A 27647-nucleotide genomic window follows, 5' to 3' on the forward strand; every position below is an offset into this window, starting at 1 on the left:
TTAACAAGCCATACTTTTAGTTCTGAAATGCAAAAAATCAGAAGCCTCCAAATAACCATTTGGGTAGTAAGAGGACAAAAGTTAAATATATTTATACTTTCTTATACTTGTGTCAAATATAACTGGAATGATAATGATGTTTGCCTGTAGGGAGCAGAACCAAAGAAAACTGGGGGGACAGGGCTGAAAAGAACACTTCCAACTCTATAGCCCTTTATACTTTTTTTGATATTTGAACCATGTGAATGTATTCCCAACGATTTAATTGAAAAACTCTAGCAGCAGGGCAATGAATTGTAAATCCTTTATTTTGGCAAATATCAATGGCATTCGTTACTACCATGGATCTATTATTATTATAGCTCAGAGGAAGAGTTACTCACTATCTAGTGAATTCCATTGTTATCAGACACTAAAAACAGGAAGAGACTGGAGGGGGTTGAGAATGGGATAAGGAGAGGAGAAAAGAAGCTCAGGGGACAACACGAAGTCCTACCCATCCTCGTTACCCGGAAATGAGTAGACAGAGCAGATCTAACTTAAATGCCGGCCCCTCCAAAAAGGTTTTTAGAAGAGGTCCCGTAACAATCACTCACTGGACAAAAAAGGTTGATGTTTCTAGAAGAGATCTCCTTGACATGAAAGACCAACTTAGGAACAATGTACACAGCACCACGACAGAGCTGGATCACGGCAGCCTGGCTTCAATTAAGACACAACTGTGGACACAGCGATTTCTGGGGGGCAGCGCTCACTCACAGCCTTGCTGCTGTCCTACGGCATGAAGATGTTGTACACGGTTCTCACGTAGATGTCATCCGGAGGAGGCTTCCTCTTGCTGCCAGGTTCAAGGAATTTCTTAATTGTAGGGATATTACTTATTTTCACTGTGAACTCCTGAAAAGGGAAAACGCAAAAGTTCAAGGCTAAAAGCAAAGGTATTCATTTCTACGACAATAGGGCGGTGCAAGATGGCCCATCAGTCTGGGGTTAGCAGATGCAAACTATTACGTATAGGATGGATAAACAACAAGTTCCTACTGTATAGCACAGGGAACTACATTCAATACCCTGGGATAAACCACAATAGAAAAGAATATAGGGGCTTCCCTGGTGGCGCAGTGGTTGAGAATCTGCCTGCCAATGCAGGGGACACGGGTTCGAGCCCTGGTCTGGGAAGATCCCACATGCCACGGAGCATCTGGGCCCGTGAGCCACAACTACTGAGCCTGCGCGTCTGGAGCCTGTGCCCCGCAACGGGAGGGGCCGCGATAGTGAGAGGCCCGCGCACCGCGATGAAGAGCGGTCCATGCACCGCGATGAAGAGTGGCCCCCACTTGCCGTAACTAGAGAAAGCCCTCGCAAGAACTGAAGACCCAACACAGCCAAAAATAAAGAAATAAATAAATAAAGTAGCTATAAAAATTAAAAAAAAAAAAAAAAAAGAATATAAAAAAGAATGTATATAAATATGTGTATAACTGCGTCACTTTGCTGTACAGCAGAAATTAACACAACACTGTAAATCAACTATGCTTCAATAAAAAAATAGACCCAAAAAACCCCCCAAAATGGTCCATCAGAATACGTTCAATAAATATTTGCTATAGAGACCCAAATAGAACTGTCATCCAGCACCTGTTTAGGGTCTGATCTCTTGGTATGATCATTTATAATAATCTCTGCCAACAGTGGCTGGAATCTAGGCCAGGCTCTATACAAATCTCACGGTTCATACTGAGATGTGAACTCTTTTCAGAGACAGAAAAATAAAAAAGATACTTAGGATAGGAGTATACTTGCTTAAAGGAAAAAAGGAAGGACAAAAAAGACAGAGGAAGTAGCTCAAATGTATTGATCTCAGAAAAAATGCATTTAAATAAAAGTCATTTAAATAAAATTGTTTTAAAAATTCATCAGATAGTACAAGTTACATTTTAAGATTCAGCTGCCTTGACATTTTTACTCCTATTAACAAATGAATCCTCTTTCTGGCTATGTGTGAAAGATGGCCAGTTGCATTTTTTGTAGCCTAGGGCTCAGTTATCAGATACCAGATATTCACGTAAACTGTAATGGAAGAAAAAAAATCTTACTTTTCATTCATAGAGTCAAATCTTACCAATTTTCAGTAATTAAGAAGAAAAATCCATTTGATCTGGTGAAAATTCTGAACTACACGAAGAACTGTATATCCATCATATATAATTATTCTAACAAAATCTTTCAAAATAAAGAGGTCATTTATTTAAAAAGCTACTATTTATTAAATGTCTACTATGTACAAAACACAGCCTTAATTAAGCAGGCATACAAACATACAGAAACATTCATACATATATCACTAATATTAACAAAAACTAATAATTATGTCAATTAATTCTACGTAAATATGACAATCTTCTCTTCTTATTACTTATTTGAACCATTTGTATTACGGTATTTGTATTATTTGTGTTATTACCAATAATTAGAAGCTTTTTCCAAAGGATTTATCATTTCAAGATTTACCTGGGGCTTACACATGTCATGTATAATAAAACTTTTGTGACTTTTGACTATTTTTTTTCCCCTTTAATCAATGCAGGAGTGACCCTTTAATTTAATCAGATCTGGTGTTAGATTCTGAAGTCCTTTAATATTGATACTTGACCTGTTCAGGTATTAAATTTGTTTACACAGAAGTACCTGGGATTTAAAAAACGAATTGTTAGCATCATGGATGGAAAATATCCACAGGTCCTTGGGCCATTTCAGGGATCTACTGGTATTAAAGTCAAACTGTAAAATGTCCATCTCTGTGCCTGTAGGAAGAAAGGAACAGAGAGCTAAACTATATAATGGTTGTTTGCCTTGTTGAAGATTTCTGTTCTCATTTTCTGGGTGTATGTATTTAACCGGTGGTTGCTGTCCTCATTAGTATGTCAAAATGATGTTCACTAGACTTGGAAAAAAAATTTTTTTTAAAGTATATGTGTTACTCTTTGGAGATTTAGTGTGTGTCTCTCTTGGCTTTTGATAACTTGGTCAAAGATGTGTCCATCTGGTCTTTATAGGGGACTGGCAACCTTTTTCTATAAAGGACCAGTTAGTAAATATTCTAGGCTTTGCAGGCCATACGGTCTGTGTCAGAACGACTCAGCTCTGCTGCGGTAGCACAAAAGCAGCCTTGGACGATGCATAAATGAACGGGCCTGGCTTTGTGCCAATGAACGGTATTTACGGACACTGAAATTCGAACTTCATATAATTTCATGCGTCATGAAGTATCACTATTCTTTTGATATTTTTTCAACCATTTAAAAACGTAAAAACCACTCTTAGCTCAAGAGTGATACAAAAACACGTGGCAGGCCTGATTTGGCCCAAGGGGCCAACCCACCAGCACAGAAGAAAGCCCATTGCATTTGGAGATAAAAGGCTAAGATTCTAGACAAAGTTGAGACACCCACTAACGAGGCCATCAGGCTGCTGATGTCTTTACCCTGGGTCTCTGTTTCTTCATATGTATTCAATATATTGAAGGCATCGGATGAAACTTGCTTTTTAAAGCCCTTTTCTGCTTCTAAATTCTATGATCGATCCTGCAAGAATAACACCGAAACATCAACTGAGTCACGCACACAAGTCTGTCCTTGGAATGTGAGGAAGAATAATGGTGAGAATTCTCTGGGGTGATGTTTAGGGTGCCTCTTATTAGCTCTCAGAACTCAGGCTACAACATTTCCAATTTGAGATCATGTGATTTCCGAGAAAGGGAGCCACACCCTGGTGACAAGGCTGTTTTTGATGGTGGCTCTCGGGTCCTCCCGTCAGCACATCCAGCACAAGCAGATGAGCAGCCCCTGGTCCCTACACCTACGTCTCCAGCAGGTCCCTACTGGCAAACTGTGTATGGAGTTCGTTGCAAGAGTGTAGTCACGCAACAATACCGAGGGACAACTTCTTTCACATGTAAACGATCTTTCAGCTCAAAGGGTCTGGGAACCAGAAAACCAATTTCAAGTCTGCACCTTCATTTCATTTTACGAACTAGAACCTGAAAGAATTACACACACACATGCGCACACACACCCATACACAGCCTACCAAACAACAGATATCGAAGGAAGGCCTAAGAGTTCTGGGCCAGTCTTCTCAAACGTTGTTTTATGTACCTGGAGGTGAGGAAAGGCAGACAGGATATTAGGAATTTTCTCTTCTAGAGCCAAAATGGTCTGGAGTAGAATTATGTCTGCAAGGCTCAGCTGATTACCAACAAGAAACCTTTGTCCATGACCCCGTAAAACCTGCAGGGTATAAACATTTTACATTGGTTATAATACTTGAGATGGAGAAAATGATGGAGCTGTGGAATCAATGCAGTATCTGAGAAGGGCTGAAACGACGACCTTGTCCTTTTATCCTTTTACGAATAACATCAACTAAGAAGAAGTTCCCTATATGAGAGGGAGACAGCGAAAAAGGTGTAGAAATGAAAGCATCCTTAAGTATCTGCTTTACATCAGAACGAGACCCTAAAAAGGGGAAGGGAATATTAATTCTAGATTTAGCATCCAGGGCTTTAAAAGGATACCTCTATTCCATAAATGTATCTACAGAAAAGAATTAGCCCTGATGCATTCAGGGGAAGTGATGTAAGACATAAAGCCACCAGTCCTGTCCAAGGAGTCTAATCTCATTTGCCAGTTCTGTGTTTCTGTGTGTCAGGACTCACAGTCATAAACTAGACATGACAGTAAAAAAGCAGGCTTCCTTTCACGTCTTCTAAGACAGGGAAAATTAAAAGAATGAGAGTTCATCCTGACTCTCATTTTGAGAGTAACACAGGTGCAGAGATTCATAGGAATAGATGGTGATCGGGAAGGGGCAAGAAACAGTGGTAGAACAGGGAAGATGTCCTTTGTGGATGCCCGTGAGTGTGAGTGTGTGTTTATGTGTGTGTGACAAGGACTCTAATATGACTCCAAATCAAACAGAGCTACTGGTGCCGGACAGGGAGAGGACGAAGAGTCCAGAGTTGCAGTCTTGGCTCCTGTCTTAGGCATGTCACCCAGTCTCTCTGTGATTCTATTTCATTACAGGTAAAAAGAAGGTGACAATTATTTAGCTCATATGTTCGGTGAAGCCCTGACATAGTCTGGGCCACAGGGACAGAGGAACCAGCAGTGACCCTTCTCCAAGGCACCTGTTCCTCCCTCGTCCCAGCACATTTCTGCATCATCGTATTTTACGTTCACAAACTGCCTGTGGGCAAGAGGCCACGAAACCAAGGACGGAAACACTCAGAAAATATCTCTCCTCCTTCTTACATCTAATTCCACATCAGTGGCCAGAGGAAGTCTGCCAATTCCAGATTTTCACGTTCTCTTGTTTTTTAATTGAAGCATTTAAAATAGTCCCTCTCAGTTGAGGAAAAGAGAGGAGGAGTGTGAAGCTCAGAAAAACAGATACGGTAATGAGACAAGAAATAACAAAAGAGAAAACAAAAAGAGCACAGGGAAGAGAAATAAAACAGCAATGGTTCTTCTCTTTATACCAAACTATCAGGTAGGATGATGAAAGAATGAATGAAGTAGGTGGTTTCTTCTCTTCTGTATCCTGCACAAGGTGGCACCTGGCGAATGTAAGCAATGACAATGCACCCATGGGTGAGCCCATATTTTTCCCAGAAAACATGGAAGACTCTGGTAGATTCTGGGAGGCTCCAAGACATCCTGGCTTTGTGCTGATGGCACCTGTGAGCCCTCAGGAGTCCAGGAGGTTGGTCTAGCAGGGCTCAGCTTTACTCTGCCTGAGCAGAAAGGGGCGTTTGTGGTCTGGTGATGCCGTGTTCACAGGCTTCACTGCCACCTACCTTTTCGAACACAGGAAAGTATCTAATTATAGCCTTCTGGGCCATGTTCACCACTTCCTTTTGCTGATCGTCTGGTTTGAGGAAAGGATGCATGATAATCAGTTCCAGAAGATCCAGGGTCCCCTCCACATACATGTCAATCCTTCAAAACACAAAAAAGCGTTTTCTCAGTCACCCCTCTCTTTGAACTCACTGGCTTCCACAACTAAGTATCCAGAGTGTTCTTCTCTTAAGGCTCTGGCAACTTAAACACCAAGAAGCATTCATCTCCACCTGTCCCTTTAGAGCAAAGATGCAAAGTCAATTCTAGCTGTGATTCAGAAAACTCTTTCAGAAAAACCTGTCACACATCTCAAAGCACAAGAGCCACGAATTCCTTTCTCCTGGCCCCTACTCCGCCACCCTCACTCCAGCACCCAGGCTTGGTGCAGGTGGAGCTTCACATTTGTAAAAATAGTGGGTATCATTTATAGGATGCTTGGTGTGTACCAGGCACGGTGCTAAACACTCTATACCCGATATTTCACTGAATCTTATGGCATTATGAGGCATGTGCTGTTATTATCCCCATCATACTGCAGACTCATCAGGACACTGGAGCGTAACACTTTGCCCTGGGTCATGATCCAGGAGGTACAAGGACCAGGCTCTGAGTTCAAATTATAATCCAGTGCACAGTATCCTGGGCCTTGAATGTCACAGCAGCTTCCTATTCCTAATACTCAGCGATAATACATTTGCAAGAAAGGTATAAAAAACTATCAAAGCATTTAAACATGTTGAAACCTGCGCCACACCCCAGACACAGGCTCTAATGTCTGAATTCAATTCTTTTCTCTCGTTTTACTCAGACTCTCTGTACTGATTTTCCAGCTGGTCTTGACGACCTTTCTGGGCGTTTGTTCCCTGTTCCCACTAACGACACAGGACATGACGTGGACGGGTGTGCTGTAGAGGACGACTAATCAGTTAAGCATTGGTAAGTGGACAAGTGAGAACACGCCACAGGGGTCACAGTACAGGGTTCTCTCCTTGAGATCTTTGCCGAAGAGATGGTGCTTGTCCGCTATATAGTGGAGGATGCTCCGGGTCTGCACTAGCTTCATCCCATCAATTTCAACCATTGGCACTTGTTGGAACAGCAGGTGGTTACCTGGGGATGGAAGCCCAGAGTTAGAAGTGATCTCTTCCCTGCACCCCCATCAAAACATGCTCTGCTGAGTGAAAAGGGACAGTGGGATCACAGCCTTAGGAAACAGTGTAAAGCTCCCCCAACTTCATTCAGGGGTGCAGATTTAGCCATAAAACAAGCCTGAAAACTAGCATTGATCCAAATCTTCCCTTTTGATTTTCACCCCAGGAAGAACTCCTAGCCTCAGTGACAAAGGGTAGGGGAAACGTAGTGAAGACATTTTTTTTAGAGGTGCGCTGGCCAATATAGTAGCCAGTAAGCAGCATGTGTATACTTAAACCTAAATTTAAGTTAATCAATTTTTTTGTGTGTGGCTGCAATGCACAGCTTGCAGGATCTCAGTTCCCTGACCAGGGACTGAACCTGGGCCCACAGCGGTGAAAGCCCAGAATCCTAACCACTAGGCCACCAGGGAACTCTAAATTAATCAAACTTTTGAAAAATTTAAAACTCACTTCGTTAGTCGCCCTGGACACATTACAAGTGCTCAAAAGCTACATGTGGCTGGTGGCTCCTGCGCTGGCATTGCAGAAGAGAACATTCCCATCACTCTAGAATGTTCTATGACTGCACTGCTTTGACAATCTGATCATGAAACCTAAGTCACCAGCTGATACTCACGTACAGGCGTCCACTACCACAGACCACCTACCACCAAGTACGCTGTCACTGGTCAAAAAGTAACCCACTACTTTCTTCAAGAAGCCTGTCTCAAACACTTTCCCCACACCAAACGTCGGGGAGAGTTGCAAGTATAGCATACAGCCCAGCCCTGGGGGGGCTCAAGGCTTGGGGGCACATGCGGGTCGAGGGGAGATGTGTACTCAGCACCGGCCTGGTGACGCCAGGCAGTGTCACTCATGACGGGGGCATCACAGCCCTGCAGAGCTGGCCCCTCTCCGAGGAGCCTTGAGTTGGGTCTCAGGACCCTGCTGATGGCCGGGAGGGAGGATGCTTACAGGGGCCTGGGTGTGGAGGGAGGGTGTGACCAGGAGTTAAAAGGGGGCCTTTCACTGATGTCACACCTGTTTGGTACTTATTTCAGAAATCGGCCCAGTGTAAATGGTGACTTTTATCTGCGTACTTCAAGCAGGTGCAGATGCCTCAGGTAATTCGGAGGAGGTGGAAAATGAGGAGAGAAGGGATGAGGGAGAGGAAGAAAGGGGGGAAAGGTAGAGGAGGGCGGGGGACGAGAGAGAGATGGAGAAGGGCTGCCCACTGGGACGGAGGGAGGAACTGCTCCTTCCCTTTCGCCATCTTTTATAGAACTACTGAATACGAAGAGACTTCCTGGCAATTTCGGCTACTGTTCCCTCTTGCTTGTCTGGTTTTAGGATACTGGTCTGGATGCTTAGTGTCAGCAGTATATTTGCCCTTCCACGTAAATATGGGTTCTTAGAAAAGAAAATCAGCATTACCGACAGTAATACATTTTGATACTCACCATCCTGTAACTTCTGCAACTGTTCTTTTGTTTCTAAAAATTCTTCATCAAACTAAATTCAAAAAGACACCCCCCCAAAAAAAAAGAAGCGAAATGTCATTACAGGTTCAGGACTGAAAATACCAAGTTAAACTGCCTCAAAAGCAGAGAGAAAGAGCATACTCAGTACCCACATCTTGTTTCTAAATATCACTGGACTCCCAGAAGAAAAGGTTGACTCTGTTATGTCAGAAAGTGAGGACGTACTCAAAGACTAATGGATATGTCAAAAACAAAGGCATGCAGGACCTACCCGGGGGATTCTCTAGCCACATCTGGGACAACTGAAATATCGAAAAGAGTGATATCAGTTGTGGATTAGAACACAACAAAAAAACCCCTGTGTCCATAAATGATGATTCTAAAATAAAAGGGAGAAGGAAAGCTCTCTTTTACAGAATTAGCACTAATTAATGTAGAATTATTCCTAATTAATGATAAAATGAGAAAATCACCAATTTTCATCCTATAATGTAATAACTAATTCTGATAAGGATCATAATGGATGCTGAAATCATTGGGTCATGGGCCATAGAATATTCACACAATCTCAAAGTGTCACCCCACAAGTTCCTTATTATGACAAAGAAAAAACATCTCTGCAGATCTGGAGATCCCACCATCCACCTAACCAAGTGGTCAAACTCAGCTCCCCACTGGGGGACACCCTGAGATAGCACGTGCTCCCTGCTGTGACACAGTGAGGACACTGCACCACTGCAGAAAGAGCTCGCCAACCGATTTAACTTGGATCAAACTGCAAGGTGAAAATGGGGCATATCCAGGATGTGGGACACTCTGTAACATAAATGGCCTGTTTTGTTTTTAAGCTCCTCCAGGACGTGCAACGTTTGGAAACTGGTCTGGGGGACTTTCTGCCTCTGCTGTTCCCACTCTGTGGTCCTCACCACTTGTCTGGCTCCCATTTCCTAGCCATCTATGCTCTTCCCGACCAGAAGCATGAATTCTGCTCTCAAGGGCAAATCTTTATTTAAAAGGGAATCGACTTTAGCCAGGTAGCCCTCTTCTGATAATTCTTTACGTCATTTGGCCTCCAAGTTACATAACTGATTCTTTACTTCTGTTGGCAGAAATTCATGCAAGAGAGTCAATTCCTCTTTCACACATTCCTTTTCTGTTAAGTGAAGGGTAGGGAAGAAATGAACAAAATGCAGGTTCTGTTCTATTGATAGATGAAAAGAGACTAGAGAAATAACCACCAAATATCTGAATCTTGATTAGATCCTGGATGGGGGAAGGGGCAGTTATAACTGCTAAATAGTTAAATAACAGTTACATAGACTTTTGGGGGACGAGAGGGAACTTCTGAATATGCATTGTATATTAGATGTTGTAAAGTTAGTGTTAACTTTCTTAATTGTGACAGTGATATTGCGGTTATTAGAACAATGATTTCTTTCTTTCTTAACAGGGAGATACATGCAGATGTCTGCAACCTACTTTCAAGTGATTAAGAATAAATAAAGCAGAGAGAGAAGAGGGAAGGAAGCAAATGTGGCAAAATGTTAACAACTGGTCCATTTATTTAAAAGGTGTCCATTGTACTATTACAACTTTTCTGTAGGTTTTCAAGTTTTCAAACTAAAAGGCTGGGGGGGTGGCGGGGAAAAACACTGAAAAGTTTCTTTTCTTGCGATAGATAAAACTCGTGCTAATGTACTGATGCCCTTCACATGCCCACTGAGTCCCCAGATGGTTCCCCACCAGCATCTCTCCCTGCGCTGCCCCATCATCCCAGGAGGGGCAGAGCTGACAGCATAGACATGGCCATTCTCTCTTCCGCCTCAACGGGCATCAGGATGTGTAGGCATGACTTCTCCTACTCCCAGGGTCCTCCCGTGTGAGGACGGGGCCTCAATGCCCCTAGAGGCACTCCATCTGTGGCCCAGGAAGCACTAACTTCAGGGCAAGAATGTTCTAGGCATTTGTCCAAATGCCCAGCTGGTCAGGTGTGATGCTGGTGGTGTTCCCTCTGCACCACGGCTCTCACACTTTTATGACCACGATCATTTATAAAGCACATGGGGAAGTGTGTGTGTGTGCGTGTGTCTCTAGGCTCTTCCCTCAGAGATTCACATCCAGTAGTTGGGAGAGACCAGAAATGTACATTATAAAAAAACGAGTCCTTCCAAGCAACATGGATGGACCTAGAGATTAACATACTAAGCAAAGTAAGTCAGACAGAGAAAGACAAATATCATATGATATCACTTACATGTGGAATCTAAAAAAAAAAAATGACACAAATGAACTTATTTACAAAACAGAAATGGACTCATACACATAGAAAACAAACTTATGGCTACCAGGGGGGAAAGGGGTGGGGGAGGGATAAATTAGGAGTTTGGGATTAGCAGATACACACTACTATATATCAAATAGATAAACAAAAGGACCTACTGTACAGCACAGGGAACTATATTCAATATCTTGTTATAAGCTATAATGGAAAATAATGTGCAAGATATATATAACTGGATCACTTTGCTGTACACCCAAAATCAACTATACTTTAATTTAAAAATTTTTTTTAAAAAATTCCTTCCAAATTGTTCCGATTCTGGTTTTTGACTTCTGGGAACACGTAGCAAAATGCATGCTCTCTCTCACCAGAGAAACTCTCTTCAGTCAAACTTTATACAACTTGGTCTGCAAGAAGAATCTAGCACCGGAACAGGAGATTAGAGGGTAGGAGAGGGAGGAAGGGAAAAAGTCACCAGGCAGAGCTCACAGGAGCTGGCGACTGTGTGTCCGCTGCTGCGGGCTGTAAGGACAGACAGCGTGCGGCTTCATCCACACAGTCAGCCCTCTCTGTGCCCTGATGGGGTGCTGTTCCCGCTGGGCTCCTTGGAGAAGTGCCCGCGTCCACACCACGCGCTCCCTCTTCACATGCCCCCTTCTTCTAAGTGAACTGCCCAGAAGTCCTGAATGAGGAGTTAGTGGCCTTCACATCTTCTGTTTTTCGCTGTTCATCTCCCTCTCCACAAGGAGGATGTGACCAGGTTTGGGGTGGGGGTGGTCTCTGGGCCCATGAAGCTCCAAGCAGCCAAGAAGCAGCAGCCAAGAAGCAGCACCCAGCACAGAGCAAGGTCTGCGGACTCAAACTAAGCGTGAGATGGAGGAATGACTCCCTGGATTAGGCCACGCTGTCTCTCAGCAGGTGCGAGGCACCTAGTTACTGGGATGCGTATGCTTTACACATCAGGCTCTAACCGACACCGTGACGCTGGGAATCATGAACTCATCCAGCGGCTGCCAGCCTGGCCCTCCTGTTTCAGATCTGTATGAGCACAAATGTAGCTGAAAATGTCACTGGGCACAGAAAGGAGAGGGACGCCTGGTACCACCTTTTGGGAATTGTTCCTGCAAACCACGTGGTCAGCCCTCGTGAGGGAGGCCAGTCTAGCTCCCTCCACCCTGGTCAGAGGAGTGGGCTTGAGACCCACGCTGGGCTAATTACTGTACCCCACCTGCCTGCCTGGTTGAGGGTAGGTAGATCACATGACCCATGTTCCTTTTTGTTTTTCTTGCTTAGGGTTGGGTTTCTATGACTGTAACCAAGAATGCTGACTCACAGCAGAGTAGGAGGGGCAGAATGAAGCTAGGGAAGAGGAGCTTTGACAAGGGATTCTAGTACATACACATATAAGACACCCTCTTCAAAACCTATTAAATAATTGCAAACTCAGAAGCATACAGGGGTTAGACAGGTGACATACATCAGCTGACTAGGTTCAAGTCAAAGGATCAAGAATTGTTTCACTTTCCTCTTAACACAATTAGAAAATATGTCCTGAGACAATAGGGAACGGTGGGGACTATGCGGACTCGAAAGGTCCATCTCTAGGGACTGTCCCTACTCAGAAGCAGCAATTGCTGCCCTATGGGAATGAGGCCCCAGGATCATCAGATCTTCCAACTTCTCAAGAGAAGTCAGAAATCAGAATTTGTATATAAAAATGATATCGACTAATTTAGAAAACTGTAAAAACACTGTGTGGTGAGTTATAATGACAGGCAAGGAAACCAAAACCAAACCAAACCAACAATAAGAAACAAAACCCCAAACCCGTCAACCCTCATTTGTCACCTCTGGAGGTTGCTAGGGTAACGACTCATTATTCTGAAAATTGATAAAGTGGCAGAATCAAGCATTTATCCTGCTTTTCTTATTTGAACTGTACTTCAAGGTAATTAAGTAGTTAATCAGTGAACAATTACTCTTTATGAGAGTATCACAGTTAATAAATTTAGGTGAAATGATAGAAATAGAAAAATCACCATTTTGTAACCTCTAACAACGGTGATGATCAAGGCTGCAAAAGACACTTGAAAGGGTGATGGAGGAAACTTCATACTGTGGAACAGCCTAAGGTCACAGGAACACACTGATCAAACTCAGCAACGCTGAAAACGAGACAGGCAGACATCATGCACCCCAGATGTCGCACAAGAGAAATATGATCGCAGTATCACCTCTGCCGCAGTCTGGCAGGAAAAAAAAAAAACAGAGATAGAAAGAAAAAAAGGAGCCTGGATTTGATCAGACTTCTGGATCCAACTAGTAGTTTACAGGAAATATAGAGAATAGAACATGTTAAAATGAGAGTAAAGCCGCCAAATCCAGAATGGGGTGCATTCTAAACGCAGTTTCTTCCACAAATGGCACTAGAAACAAATGCAGACACTTAGCACCCAGATCTTGGCTGCTAATACCATTTTCTAATAAAAGGGACCAGGGCTCTTTGGAGAAGTACTAGGGCTAGGGCAAGGAAAATACAAGATGAGCCTGGAGCATCTTAGAGTGTCAGAAAGTGAGAAAATGCTGAAGGAAAATAAAAAAGTAAAAAGGGCTACATGGAAAGGACATAGGAGCCAACCTGAAAGAGCCCCAATGGCCAAAGCTGGAACTATTTGAGCAACAAAAGAATTATTGAATTTTAATCGAAAGGATAAAATAAATATACTTAAATTCATGCTGATATAAATAAATGATGGTATAAATAAATAAATGGGGTGGGGGGGAGACAAATCTTCCTTACATAAGAATTCTAAATGCAGATACCAGGAGGTAGAGCTTAATTCCCATCCTTGGGAGTGTGGGCTGAATTTAATGATTCTCTTCCAAAGAACACAGGGAAAATTATTTGATGAATGAAGGAGCCAAGTGACCAGGCTTAACTGCACCAGTGACGACTCATGATGTCCTATAACCCCTCATATCATGTAATAAGAAGGACACTTCACTCCGTGGTCTTCTTCCCTCAAACCCGGTCTAATCATGAGAAAAACATCAGACAAACCCAAAATGTGGAGGATTCTACAAAAAACCTAACCAATACTTTTCAAGACTGTCAAGGTGGTGAAATAAAGGAAAGACTAAGAAACTGTCACAGATGGAGGAAAGCTAAAGAAACATAATGACTAAACACAATGTTGGATCCTGGAATAGTAAAAGGACATTAGTGGAAAAACCAATCAGATTTGAATAAAGTCTGTAGCTTAGTTATGCACCAATGTTAATTTCTTGGTTTTGATGTGGTTAGGTAAGATGTTTTCATTAAGGGAGACAGAGACAGTTACATGGAAACACTCTGCACTATCTTTAGAACTTTTCTATTAATCTGAAATTATTTCCAAATGCAAAGTTTATTTTTTTTTAAATGCAGAGGAAATGTTACAGATTTTTTAAAATAATGAACGAAACGTAATCAAATGCAATGTGTGGACCTGATTTAGATCCAGACTGAAACAAGGCCTGTTTGAGACAATCAGATTGTTAGGTGATAATAAGGAACTGTTGTTAATTTTGTTGGGTGCGATAATGGTATCGTGGTTATGTTTTAAAATGCTCATCTTTTAGAGAGCAAAACTGAAGTACTCACAGATGAAACGTAAAATATTCCCAACAAAGCAAGCAGAGGGGAGGAGATAGATGAAACAAGATTAGCATAAAGCTGATGGTTGTTGAAGCTGAGTGACAGGTACATGGAACTCATGGCAATGTCCTATCTTTGCTCGTATTTGAAAATTTCCGTAAATAAGAAGCTACAAGAACAGAACAAAAACAAGACCAAAACCACTGTGGGCCAAAGCACACAGGAAGGAATGCAGACAAGATAGGAAGGCTGCCAGTCCGAAGCCACTGAAATAAATACGAAATTCACCTAGAGATTCTATATTCACAAAAGTTCTGGCTGTTAACTGGCAAATTGCAGGTTCGTTCCTTTTCTCCTCATTAATAAATATTTACTGGTGGTAGATCAGAAGCCAATGATTAAAGCTGAAAGTTAAATACAATTTCATCAACTACACTCCATTTATAAAAAGAAAAAGTCTTGAGGGGAAGGACTCTTCTGACTCACTGAAGCAGGTCTGTAATATTAGTGGGAGAGGACAAGGCTCCGCCATTGACGTTTCCCTCAAGTCTCAACGTTGTAGGACAAATCTGTGCAGAAACAGCATATAGGTAGGGTACCTCGACTCCAGCGGCAGCTAAAACCCATCGCACGGATTCCATCCGGCCTCGTCCATTTGGATAGTGGAGTTTGGGCTTCGTAGCCATCATGGCCTTGCAGGTTTTCTGAAAAACAAACGCAGCAGCTCCTCGCAAAAGAACAGCCTCAATTTCGAGTCCTCAGCCCAGAGCTCAGGCGCTAAATGAATATTCAGGATTTTGGCACAGAAAACTGTTTGGGGGGTTTTGTGGTGGTTGGAAGGGAAGGGATTTTGTGTTTGTTTTTTTAACTGCGTTTTCCCTCACTCAATAAAAACAGACCACCATTTTAAAACTTAAAAAACAAAACAAAACACTTGGCTTTCATACCGTTTCATATCGTTACGATTTATTACTCTGGATCTTGGGAAGCTGGGGCCATTTGCTGTAAAGACATCTATCTGTACTAGCAGCATGGGACTTCACAGAATCAGAACATCATATACTTTGACCTTGAAAATCTGAGATTTCCCAAATTCGGCCTTTACAGTCCAGACGCTAAGTGCCGCGGAGGAGACGTACACACCCGTGGAACCTCTGCAAAAATTCACTTTCACACGCATCAGATTTGAGCCTCACAGCAACAGGGAGGTAGGGAGGCCGAGGATTACTACTGTCCGCAAGACGTGCGTCGGTGGGCAGGCCCGCGGTGGCGGCCCCGGATCCTGCACGCCCCCGCCCCGCCCGGACACGGGCCCCCAGCCCCGGGTGCGCCCAGGCCACCGATCGGCGGCCGAGATAGGCTCCAGGCGCTCCGCGTGGCCGCTCAGCCCGTGCGGCCCGCCCCGGGGAACATCCGACCCTGCCTTCCACCCAGGGTTGCTGACTCCACAGAGCGGGTTAATCATGATACGCACACGGAGCCAAGCAAGACCCCACCCCAGCCCAGGGGCCCCCGTCTGCCCCGATGGGGGCAGGGGCGCAAAGGACCGGGGCAGGAAGACAGGAATAGGAGGAATGCGGGGGTGGTTCCGGGATGGAGGGAGAGTGAGAAGCTCGGAGCCGGGAGAAACAAGACGAGGGGAAAGGGCAGGTGGGGGCGGCAGAAGGGAGACAGACCTGGGTTCGCTCGGAGTGACCAGAACCGCACAAAGCCCCCAGCAAGCGGTCTGCAGCCAGGCGACCCGTGGGCGGCCCGAGGCGCTCTCGGTGGGCGAGGCTCCGGAGGATTTCACCAATAGACACGGCACTATTTAGCATGCCCCCTCCCACCTGCAAGGCATGCTGGATAATATGAAAACAACCCAAAATTAAGCCCGTTTTAACACCAATTTTAGCAATTTTAGGGATTAAGTGATCATTTAAGTGTTAGTTAGGTTAAGCCTTTAAAGTGCCTTTTAGAGATCCGACTAGGAAAAACAAGTCGACCTATGCTAAAAGTTAAAAATCTCTTCAGGTTTATATATCGTGTGCCTCCCTGTGTTGTCTCGGATGTGAGGGCGATCTGGCTGCGACATCTGTCACCCCATTGATCGCCAGGGTTGATTCGGCTGATCTGGCTGGCTAGGCGGGTGTCCCCTTCCTCCCTCACCGCTCCATGTGCGTCCCTCCCGAAGCTGCGCGCTCGGTCGAAGAGGACGACCTTCCCCGATAGAGGAGGACCGTTCTTCGGTCAAGGGTATACGAGTAGCTGCGCTCCCCTGCTAGAACCTCCAAACAAGCTCTCAAGGTCCATTTGTAGGAGAACGTAGGGTAGTCAAGCTTCCAAGACTCCAGACACATCCAAATGAGGCGCTGCACGTGGCAGTCTGCCTTCCTTTTGACAATGTTTATAAAAAACGATTAAGTAATTCATACAAAGGAGGTGTTTTTGAAAAGTAAGCAAAGTTCCATATATAGCTATGTATGTAAGCTCATTATTAAATGTGTGATTATATAATTTATATATAAAATATATATTCATTTATATATATAATATATATTATATACACATATATTTTCTATATTATATATAATTTTTTAATATATTGTATATTATATATATTTACATATACATATATTTTTTTCTCCTCTTCCCCCTTTTTTCTTCCTTGACCCAGTGAATCGTCTTGAACTTCTCCTTCATTTTGTACACTTTCGACAAAACTGCTTTAAGCCCCAGGTTAAACATAGCACCTTCTTGGATGGAAGGAAGTGGGGGCCTTGGGGTAGAGGTATCAATGGGGCTAAAAAAGTAATTTGGCTGGTAGATAAGTAAGAACTTTAAAATATTTTAAAACCGTCAAGGTTAGTATAGAAAAATTCACATGAATTTTAAAGTTAAAAATATATGCCTCCAAAAGGCCTTCAGAACTATCTCTTGCTTCTAGAGGCAGCTTCTGCTATTTCTCAGGCTATAGATATTGTTGATTATTGTTTTCACCCAGGAGGGGTTTTTGAGAGTACCTGGCTTGAGAAGCCTGTGCTGCTGATCAATTACAGCAACTAACGAGATCAGATTTTATTTTCCATAGATTTCTCTGGCAGAAACGTGGAGGATGAATTGGGACTGTGTGGGGTGGGGAAAAAGAGACCTGTTAAATGTCCGTGTGAATTATAGTAGCATCATAAATTTGAAGAAGATGGGTAAGAAAAGGTGAAATATTAATGAGGTGGAAAGGAGAAAGAGAAAAGGTCTAGAATGATGCCCCCCCCAAACACACACACATACACACACACACACACACTTCCTTTTCCACCTTCCTTGTTTATTTTTCATAACATTTATTGTCATCTAACATACTATATATTTTATTTATTTTGTTATCTGTCTGAAATTTTGATAGAATGTATATTCCAAGAGGTTAGGGATTTTCATATTTTTTACAATATACTTTTGTATATCCTGCTCTTAGAATAATGCTTAGCACAGAGAAGGTGTTCAGAGAACACTTGTTGAAAGAATGAATGAATGGACGATACCTTGCTTCTAGCTCCGTAAAGGTTTGGGGGAAATAATCATGAGTAGGTTTGTCTTTCATTCCTGGGAGTCGTACAACTGGAAATGTCCACTAGACAGTTGAAGAGGCCGGTGGGAGGTTGGGGTGAGCAGATGTAAGCTGTTATATTCAGAATGGATAAACAACAAGGTCCTACTGTGTAGCACAGAGAATTATATTCAATGTCCTGTGATAAACCATAATGGAAAAGAATACTAAAAAAAGAATTATATATATGTATAACTGAAGAACTTTGCTGTATAGCAGAAATTAACATTGTGAATCAACTATATTTCAATTAAAAAATAAAAATAAAATAAAATAAAAAAAGAGGCCAGTGACAACTCAGAAGAGAGGACTGAGATGGATTGACTTGGCAGCAAAAGGGTGATTTTATCCAGATAAAGTATGTAAAATAAGAAGAAAAAACAAGAACAGCTGGGCACACCAAGAGGCAGGAAAGTCACTTTCAAATACGAAAAGCAATATGTGTTCAACTTCATTTTTCTAACTCTGACCTAACAAAGATTACTCAATTTGACATAGGTAGGAAGCCATATATATTTCTTTTTTTTTAAAGTGAAAGAAGGTTTATTCAGAGAAATACACACTCCACAGTGTGGGCCATCTTGGAATGTGAGAGAGGCGGAAGCCACATTTTCCAAACCTGCTGAAGGTGGTCATACTTTATCAATTTTTTCCAACCCACCTTTCTACAAAGATTCGCTTTCATTGAACTAGGTAGGACAAGCATTATTATAAACGTTGTTGATCAGCCAAACCTTTATCTCCATTTACTTATTTCTAATTGGTTGAACCATATCAAATTGCTGGTATTTTACTAATTTTTTCTAACCTACAAAAATGGACACTTCATACGTCCAACCTAATAAATTAGGGGTCATATCATCCTAGTGACCTTGTTTACCTGAAAGAGAAACTAAGGTAGTGTCATAAGACTCTCATTAAACAAGCTTGTGGAGAAATTAAAAACTCCTGTTATAATAATTCTGCTATTCTACAACAGGTATGCTTAGGTCATTCTGCTCCTTGGAAGCCCCTGAAATCATTCTATTCTTGGAGACCCTTGGAGTTGCTCTCAGCCTGCGACAGTCTTACTCATGGTGTCTTTCTACCTACCTGATATATATCAATATATTCAGAGGCCCTGGGAGCTCTTCTCAGTCTTTGACCCTTCCCGCATCCAGGTCCGGGGATATTCTGATGCGGAGGAGCGCATCACCTACGGATTCACCAATACAAGGTTAATTGGTAAATCATGTTCCCTCAAAATTCTTTCAACGTTTCAAAGAATGTTTGGGAGAAGAATTTCCTGTGGAATCCTGTATGGAATTCATGAAGTTATGAGCTTCTTTTGAAGGTTTATATTGTACACGTGAGTGTACTATGAAAGCTAGAAAAACGCAAGGTAGGTATTAATCATGATGAAATCAGCAACAAGAAATTGTTTTGACCTGCTTTTTTTTCCCCAAATATTCCTAGTCACCTAACTTGCTAAAAGCTAGATTTAAAAAGCCTCCACATTGCAAGATAACGTTTCTTACTGCTAGTCTAAGTGTATGCTTTCAATTTCACGGCAGTAACACTATATTAAGCATTAAGGAGAAGTTATAAAATATCAACAATCCAAATTAGGAAATAGTAATGTTATTGTCTGATGGAAGAACATAAAAACAAAACCAGAACACTCAAATCAATTTTTCTTAAACTGTAACTTTATTTGGAGCAGAATTTTCCTTAAGTAAAGTTAACGTTTTTAAACACCTTAGGACAAACTATTCAAAAAAGGAACATTTTATTTCAGAAGGGGCTTGAGTAAGTGGTTTTCTGTCCTCCTACCTTCCCATCATATGAATATTTGCTTTATAATTAAATATATTCTTAGTTACTCCCTTGTAATCAAACCAGGAGACTAAATTGCTGTCAGCACTGAAATATCCACATCAGAAGACTGTTCAGGTCATTTTAAATTCACATTAGCACAGTGACTATAAGAAACTGATAATACAGATTAACGTGATATTGGCCCCCAGTTTGTCTTCTATGGGTTTCCATGAGAAGGTCCTCACAATAAATTATATAAAATACAGTACTTTGGTTGGAAATTGTAAAAATAATTCTAAAAATTAACCACATATATTAAACAAACAAGTTGCTACAGTATGCTTTAAATGATAGAAAATAATTAGTATGTCAAACATTTTCTTATAAACATATTGCTTTGGATCATACATTGAGCTGAAACATACAGCCTGCATTCTTTTTCTCTCCTAAATGGCACAAAACAATGGCTTGATGCCACCTCATGGAAAAACATGGTGCCCGTGAACTCCAACAGTACTGGTAATTTGTACTTAAAAACAAAACGATTCTTGCGTTACATGGGTTGCCTTGACTGTATTCAATTTTTGATAACTCCAGATGATGACATAGCATCAGTTTATTAGACGTATATAGTCCTTTAGGCAAGAGATGTGTCTAAAAAATTGCTTAAAAATCAGTTTTCTTCCTATTTAAATCATACATGAGCTGGGTGAGGGCTTAGTAATTAATGGCAGCTTATTGTCAAATTAACAATCACACCAAGAGTAGCTTTTATGCCCATGCAACTTTCCCTGCAGTTCACACACATACCCTTTGGCATACCGCTGTCACTGAACCTTTGGGCACTGTACCATTTCCTGACGTCCCAGAAAGCTTTCTGCCTGGAAATGAGGTACGGACGTGGATAGGTACAGTTAAACTCATCATTCTTCTTGGTGTCTTGCAGTAGATTTTGTAAGTCTATAGTAACTAAAAATATAGGCAACAGGTAGCATTTCATTTTCACTTAACAAAATAATGGTGACTATTTGCTTCTATAGTAAACAGCTTGTATGCTCAATTTATCCTTTACCTGTTTCAGGGTGGGGTAAAAAGAGAACTTTATAGGATTTTGCTAGTTCTTTAGAACTGACATTGTTCTTTCAGCCTTCTAGTTTGCTCAATGCAGCGTCAGCTTCTTGACTTGCAAATGAATAAACATGTTTTGCTTCCCAAGGGAAGTTGTTTGCTGATAAACAAATGAAAGAGGAAGAAGAAAAGTGAAATACTTTCTGAATTTGGGCCCTACAAAAGTAATAGAAAAACAATTTTATAATGTGTAATAACCAGGTGACTGGGTTTTTCCATTAAAAAAAAAAAATGTAATGACCTGAACATAAGCTATAGGGCCAAGAATATGGTATTCACAATCCATCTGGTTCTCTAGGGGGTATTTACAATTTAAAACCAGCTTTCCAGCAAGCTGGGTAAGCTTTCAGATTAACTTACTTTTTATACATAATACAGAAAGGGGAAATAAATATTAACCTCATAGTAAAGGACTCATCTCTGAAAACACATTTTCTGTTGCTTGAGATAATGAGAATATAATACAGAAATGAATTCAGCTTCAAGTTGTGCTTACATATACATCTTTATTTCCTGAAGCATTGCTGCCAGTTTGTTAACAGGAAAATATTACCTCTCAAATCCACATCCATCATGTGCTTTTCTCATGCCCCCAGCGATCATGGTGCTTGGTCAAGTATATTTTTGAGCCAGACTCTCCAAAGCACAAATTACTCCCTGATTTTAGGTGAGGGCACCTTGGGAACCATCCTGATTTGTTCAAGCTGCAACGTATTATGAATACGTCAAAGCAAAAATTTACCAACTTATTAGGTTGAACCATATCAAAGTGCCGATATTCATTTTAACCTACAAAAATGACAATTTCATTGGCTCAACTTGCTATATCCTGGAACCAAATGAGAGTGACTTGAGCCCTGGGAGAAGGTGAGTCAATATACTCAGGAGATTATGTCGCGTTTACTGACGGTGACCTTCTCTCTTGCCTTTCAGGCAACCATGAGTGGAGGCGAGTGTGCCCGACAGAGGTGGATCAGAGTGGACTTTTTGTCTTTTTCTGTCTCCAAACTAGCTTTGTCATTTTCAAAATTGCTGTAAACATTCCTCTCAATGGAACAGCCTCTGCCCACCATATAGAGTTCTCACTGTTGAAAGAAACTACACAAGGGTTAAGAGTTCTTTGAATGTGGCACGTGACAGACACTGACATCACGGTAACTGTGACTTCCCAGACCAGTGGGACCTCTGCCATCTATCTTTCCTGCTCCCCAAATTGCCATGAAAACTGAGCTAAATGCAACATTCTGAGGGTTAGGATAATAAAAAAATCTTCTGCTGCTTTGAAACTTAGTTTTTGGATCATGCATCTTGGCAGGGATATAGTTTAAGTGACCGTGTTAACCTTTACGTGGAGAACATTTTGGCTTGAAAAGCTTCCTTTTTGTGGGTACTTATACAAGTTGACTTCAAAAATGGAAGAAAATAGAATATCATGGCATAGCTTGGTTTCAGCTGGATATCTCCAACCACCAAAAAGGGTGTTATAAACATTTCTAAAAATATTTACTTAGAGTTCTTTCATCTGGGGAGTAAAAAGAAAACAAAGTGAATTATGTAATAGTACTTTTAGAACAGCACAGCGGTATCAAAAAGTCAGACCAATAACATGGTATTGAGAACGGCAGATGGTCAGTTTTCTGGTGCTGAGGTCAGTCCAAAAAAGCCTAAAGTACCGAACATGCCACATTTAAAATTTAACCACTTCGCAAATATCTGCACACATTGAGGAAAAAACCCTTTATCGTGTAGCCTTAAATTGCACCCCTGTTGCAATACTGCATCATTATTATTCTATTTTTAAAAATCTGTATAAAATATTATCTGGAAACCCAAAGGAAAATCAATTAATCTTTAAAAAGTTCCTTACAAAGTTGACTGTATAAAATGCTAAAACATAATCCATATATACAAAATGCCGCTGTTTAAGAAAATAATGGGACCCAGTTTTAGAATAAAATAACTTTGTACAAAAAAAGGTACTGCATTCAAATCAATATTTAAAAAAAAAAAACTTTAAAAATGAATATTGAAATGTCTCAGTTCAGAAGAATAACTATAAAGTGTTTGCTTTTCTACCATCCGGAAGTCTCTTGCAGGTAGAACACCAGCTGGCTGAGGGAGAGCGTCCCGCTGTCCCCTACAAAGGGCTTCGTGACAGTCATCGCCGAGATGCATACTTAGCAGCCCAGTCCGTCCGGCCGTGCACGGGCTGGGCGGCCGGAGGCCGGGGCAGCGACCCGGGAGTGCTTCTAGGTTGGGTGTGGAAAAAAGGTCGCCCAGGATGAGGTCTCACAGTCTTCAGGGAAGAATAACCTGCAATGAAAGAAAAAGGTGGGTCTGACTGATACGGGACCCATGCAAACAAAGTGCAGCAAAGAGCATCTTGGTGACAAAAATATTAGCAAAGGAGAGTTCAAGGGCAGCCGCCTCCTCAGAGTCCTCCTTCCCAGTTAAGGATAACCCCATTCTATAGCGGTCAGGCCAGAATTACTGGTGTCATCCCTGACCCTCCTCTTTTTCTCAGATCCCACTTGTAATTTTCAGCAAATCCTATTGGCTCTACCTTCCAAACCTACCCAAAACCTGGCCCAGGTCAACCATCACCACCGGCCCAGGCCAGCCTCACTCCTTGCCTGGATAATCGTGACAGCCTCCTGGTTGGTTTCCCTACTTCCACCCTGCTCGCCCTTTCAGTCTAGTGACAACGGGGCTTGAGTGAGCCTGGAGGTAGAAGTCAGATCCCCTCACTGCCCAGCTCAGAACCCTCCAGGGGCTTCCATGGGGCTCAGAGTCATGACGACGTGCCTACAGTGACCTGTGGGGGGCGCCCCCCCATCACCTCTCTGACTTCCTCTTCCTGCTCCCCTCCCCTTGTTCACACCATTCCTGCACTCCGCCTCCCTGCTGTTCCTTGCATCTACCAGGCCCATCCTACCTGGAGGCCCAGGCACTAAGAGCCTGCATTATAGGGCTTGCTTGCTCACCTTCTGTAGCTCTTTACCCAATGGCTCCTTTCCAGTGAGGTCTTCTTCGGCCGCCCTATGTAAAATGCATCTGCACCCCACACTCCCTACTCCCTGCTTTATTTTCCCCTTAGCACTTTTGGAGCATCTTATTTGGTCTACTTATTGTCTGTAGAGTACAAGATCCAGGAGGACAGGGAGTTTTGTGTCTCCTTCACTCGTGGATCCTAGGTCTACAAGGTCCAGCACAAAGCAGTTGTTTGATAACTATTTGTTGAATCAATTCATGAATAATAATAATTTGAAATAGAACTTACCAGGGGAAGGGTCAGGTATAGGTGCCACATGGACCCTCTGCAAAGTAGAACCGATTTCTTTTTTCAGAAAGGAAGGGATATAGTTTCCAGTAAGTCCACTAGAACTTGTTGAGGTGGAACCAACTGATTTGCAAAAGGAAAAGCTTGTTACTGCAAAGACTTGCACAGGACACCAATGGGGGTAAAGGACAGTGGGGCAGGACCATAGAGAACCAGGTTTTGACTTTCAGGGGCAAAGAATTAGGATAAAAACAGTGAATTCCGAGCAGAGCATTCCACCACACCACACTGCTGGAAACACTGGGGGATGGGGCGAGGGTGTGCAAAGACATTGCTGACCCTGTAGCCTGTACCCACAAGGAGGCTGGTGGGTTGGTTTGCTTAAAAAAAGGGGAAATTTGGAATTTTCTATCTGTTTGTAATAATAAGTTTAAGCTGTTCTGGAATTTTCTTTTTCTGCTCCATAATATACAAGAGTTAGCCTTCCATGTCAGTATATACAAATTCCAGAGTATGGTTAAACCATAACTCATTTAACCATTCTCTTATTGATCAGCATACAGGTTATGTTAATTACTTAGCCATTATAAGTAATTCTATGCTAAGTATTCTTGTTCAGAACCAGAAAATTAATCATTATTAAAATATATTAAATACGTTCACTTTTTTTTTTTTTTTTAAATTTTTATTTATTTGTTTATTTATTTATTTATGGCTGTGTTGGGTCTTTGTTTCTGTGCGAGAGCTTTCTCTAGTTGCGGCAAGTGGGGGCCACTCTTCATCACGGTGCGCGGGCCTCTCACCATCGCGGCCTCTCTTGTTGCGGAGCACAGGCTCCAGATGCGCAGGCTCAGTAATTGTGGCTCAAGGGCCTAGTTGCTCCGCGGCATGTGGGATCTTCCCAGACCAGGGCTCGAACCCGTGTCCCCTGCATTGGCAGGCAGATTCTCAAACACTGCACCACCAGGGAAGCCCCCGTATGTTCACTTTTTATGTCATTTTCTGTCTTGAGAGAGTTTTAAGGGCAGAAACTGGGTGCTACTCATCTTACTGTTCCAGGCAGTTCATGGAAAGCCTTACATATAGCAAGTAATCAATACGTATCGGATGGGTGAATGCGTATCTATAATGAGCCTTAGTATTAAGGCTTCAAGGTGCACATGGAATAATGAAGAATGTTATACAAACGGAAGTTATATCCATTCGGAAGAGTTCATGAGGGGGAGAGTTGCTCTCTGTCTTCACAACACAGAGCATTCTTGGCAACTGCTCAAGGCAGAGTGGGAAAAAGGGTCTGGAGCTCAAGGAGCTGTGTTGGTCAGCTGGAGCACATTTTGCAATTTTGGTGACTAGATAGATAAGAAGAAAAATGGGAAGAGAATTTGAAGAAGGAAATCACAGAAGGAAAAAAACATAGAGTCAGTAAACACAAGAGAAGATGATCAACCCTCATTAGTCAATGGGGCATGCGGGTTGAAGCCACAGTAAGATGCCATTGCACACCCTCAGATGAGCACCCGTTTACAATCTCAGCAGTACCAAGAGGCACAACTCCCACACCCTGCTGGACAGCAGCTGGGCAAAATCTGTGAAGTCGAAGATGAGCACAGCCTTTAAGCTAACATGTTTACGTCATACCCAGAAACCTCACACGTGCACACCACCTATGGGGGGCATCAATGTTCACTCCGGCGCTCTAACTGTGAAAAAGGTCAACAACTTACATGTTGGTCAAGAAGAGAAGGAATGAATAAATTATGTTCTACGTGTCCATCAAGAGACGAATGGATAAAGAAGACGTGGTATAGATATACAATGGAATACTACTCAGCCATAAGAAAGAATAAAATTTTGCCATTTGCAGCAATATGGATGGACTTGGAGGTCATTATACTAAGTGAAATAAGTCAGATAAAGACAAATACTGTATGATATAACTTATACGTGGAATCTAAAAATTATTAACAAAGAAACAAAATTGAGTTATTTGTAGTGAGGTGGATGGACTTAGAGTCTGTCATACAGAGTGAATAAGTCAGAAAGAGAAAAGCAAATACCGTAGGCTAACACATATATATGGAATTAAAAAAAAAAAACGGTTATGAAGAACCTAGGGGCAGGACAGGAATAAAGACGCAGACGTAGAGAATGGACTTGAGGACATGCGGAGGGGGAAGGGTAAGCTGGGACGGAGTGAGAGAGTGGCATGGACATATATACACTGCCAAATGTAAAATAGATAGCTAGTGGGAAGCAGCCGCATAGCACAGGGAGAGCAGCTCAGTGCTTTGTGACCACCTAGAGGGGTGGGATAGGGAGGGTGGGAGGGAGACGCAAGAGGGAGGAGATATGGGGATATATGTATACGTATAGCTGATTCACTTTGTTATAAAGCAGAAACTAACACACCACTGTAAAGCAATTATACTCCAATAAAGAAGTTTAAAAAATATATTAACAAACTAATGAATGTAACAAAAAAAAAAGCAGACAGATATAGAGAACTAGTGGTTGCCAGTGAGGAGAGGGAAGGGAGGAGGGGCAGTATAGGGGTAGGAGATTAAGAGGTACAAACTATTAGGTATAAATAAGCTACAAAGGATATATTGTACAGCACGGGTGATATAGCCAATATTTTATAATAACTATAAGTGGAACATAACCTTTAAAGATTGTGAATCACTCTAGTGCACACCTGTAACTTACATAATATTGACCAGCAGCTATACTTGAATTAAAAAAATTATATTCTAGTACAAATAATAAATCGTGGTATCATACACTTATATATATTGTATATGTAATACTACACATAATGTGATATATATTCTATGGATGTATAATTGCTGCATACATAATTATTAAAATGAGTGGAGACCCAGGATTATATGCATATAAATTTTAAAACATGCAAAACCATACTAGGTATTTCTTGTATACTAAAAACAAAGCATGGAAATAATAAACACCCAACTCAGGCAGAGTGGGGCTCGGGGGGAAGGAGAGGAAAAGAGGAAGGGAGGAAAGGCAAGGCCCCGGGCTTCGTGTGTGTTTGCAGAGTCTGACTTTATAAGCTGGGTGGTGGGTACGTGGGTGTGGATATATTCTCTCTTTCCTTTTTGTATTCCTTAAAATACATGAACATGCAATGGACAAAGGCAGGGAGAAGAGAAGCCCAGATGTTTACTTGGCATGTGGAAGGGGAAGCAGCTCACAGCAGCAGAAGCTGTTTACTGGGCACGGGGTGTGTCTGCCTGGAGGACTTCTGAAATTCATCCATCTATTATAAAAAGAGTAGGCAGGGGCTTCCAAACCGTCCACCTTCCAACCAGAAGGGGTTCTGATGCCCTGGGCTAAGGCTGGGCCATCAGACAGAAGGGAGAAGCCAGAGCAAGGCAGACCCAGTGAAGTGTGACACTGGAGGTCG

The 27647-nt window shown here is 42.1% G+C and overlaps 2 protein-coding genes across 4 annotated transcripts in view; both read right to left on the reverse strand.

The window, feature by feature from the left end:
• Window positions 1–290: 290 nt before the first annotated feature.
• On the reverse strand, window positions 291–16207 carry LOC103005234 (glutathione S-transferase A4). 2 transcript variants are annotated; one of them, XM_007193879.2, is made up of 7 exons: window positions 16109–16207; window positions 15032–15136; window positions 8494–8545; window positions 6878–7010; window positions 5858–5999; window positions 4158–4289; window positions 291–897 (listed from the first exon to the last, which is right to left on the reverse strand). In XM_007193879.2, the coding sequence occupies exons 2-7, from the start codon at window positions 15119–15121 to the stop codon at window positions 775–777; spliced, it is 672 nt and encodes a 223-aa protein (XP_007193941.1). In that variant the 5' UTR covers window positions 15122–15136; window positions 16109–16207; the 3' UTR covers window positions 291–774. The 2 variants fall into 2 exon arrangements, with proteins under 2 accessions (XP_007193941.1, XP_007193942.1); XM_007193880.3 differs by lacking the exon at window positions 16109–16207 and adding an exon at window positions 15380–15543.
• A 3474-nt stretch (window positions 16208–19681) lies between these two features.
• CILK1 (ciliogenesis associated kinase 1) overlaps window positions 19682–27647 on the reverse strand; it is a 35220-nt gene continuing 27254 nt past the window's right edge. For both annotated transcript variants that reach the window (XM_007193881.2, XM_057555050.1), the window contains exons 12-13: window positions 24221–24343; window positions 19682–23253 (exon numbers count right to left, since the gene is read on the reverse strand). In XM_007193881.2, the coding sequence (XP_007193943.2) occupies window positions 23099–23253; window positions 24221–24343 (278 nt within the window). In that variant the 3' untranslated portion in view covers window positions 19682–23098. The remainder of the gene's footprint in view (window positions 23254–24220; window positions 24344–27647) is intronic.

Source organism: Balaenoptera acutorostrata, chromosome 10, assembly GCF_949987535.1.
Source record: "Balaenoptera acutorostrata chromosome 10, mBalAcu1.1, whole genome shotgun sequence".
NCBI classification, from domain to species: Eukaryota; Metazoa; Chordata; class Mammalia; order Artiodactyla; family Balaenopteridae; genus Balaenoptera; species Balaenoptera acutorostrata.

Coding starts and splice junctions, on each gene's coding strand:
- LOC103005234 (XM_007193879.2), bottom strand. CDS start 15,121: ATGATGGCTACGAAGCCCAAACTCCACTATCCAAATGGACGAGGCCGG. Junction 7,011..8,493: donor GTTGCAGAAGTTACAGGATG/GTGAGTATCAAA, acceptor TTCCATCCCCAG/GTAACCACCTGCTGTTCCAA. Junction 898..4,157: donor CTGCCTTTCCTCACCTCCAG/GTACATAAAACA, acceptor TTCCCTTTTCAG/GAGTTCACAGTGAAAATAAG.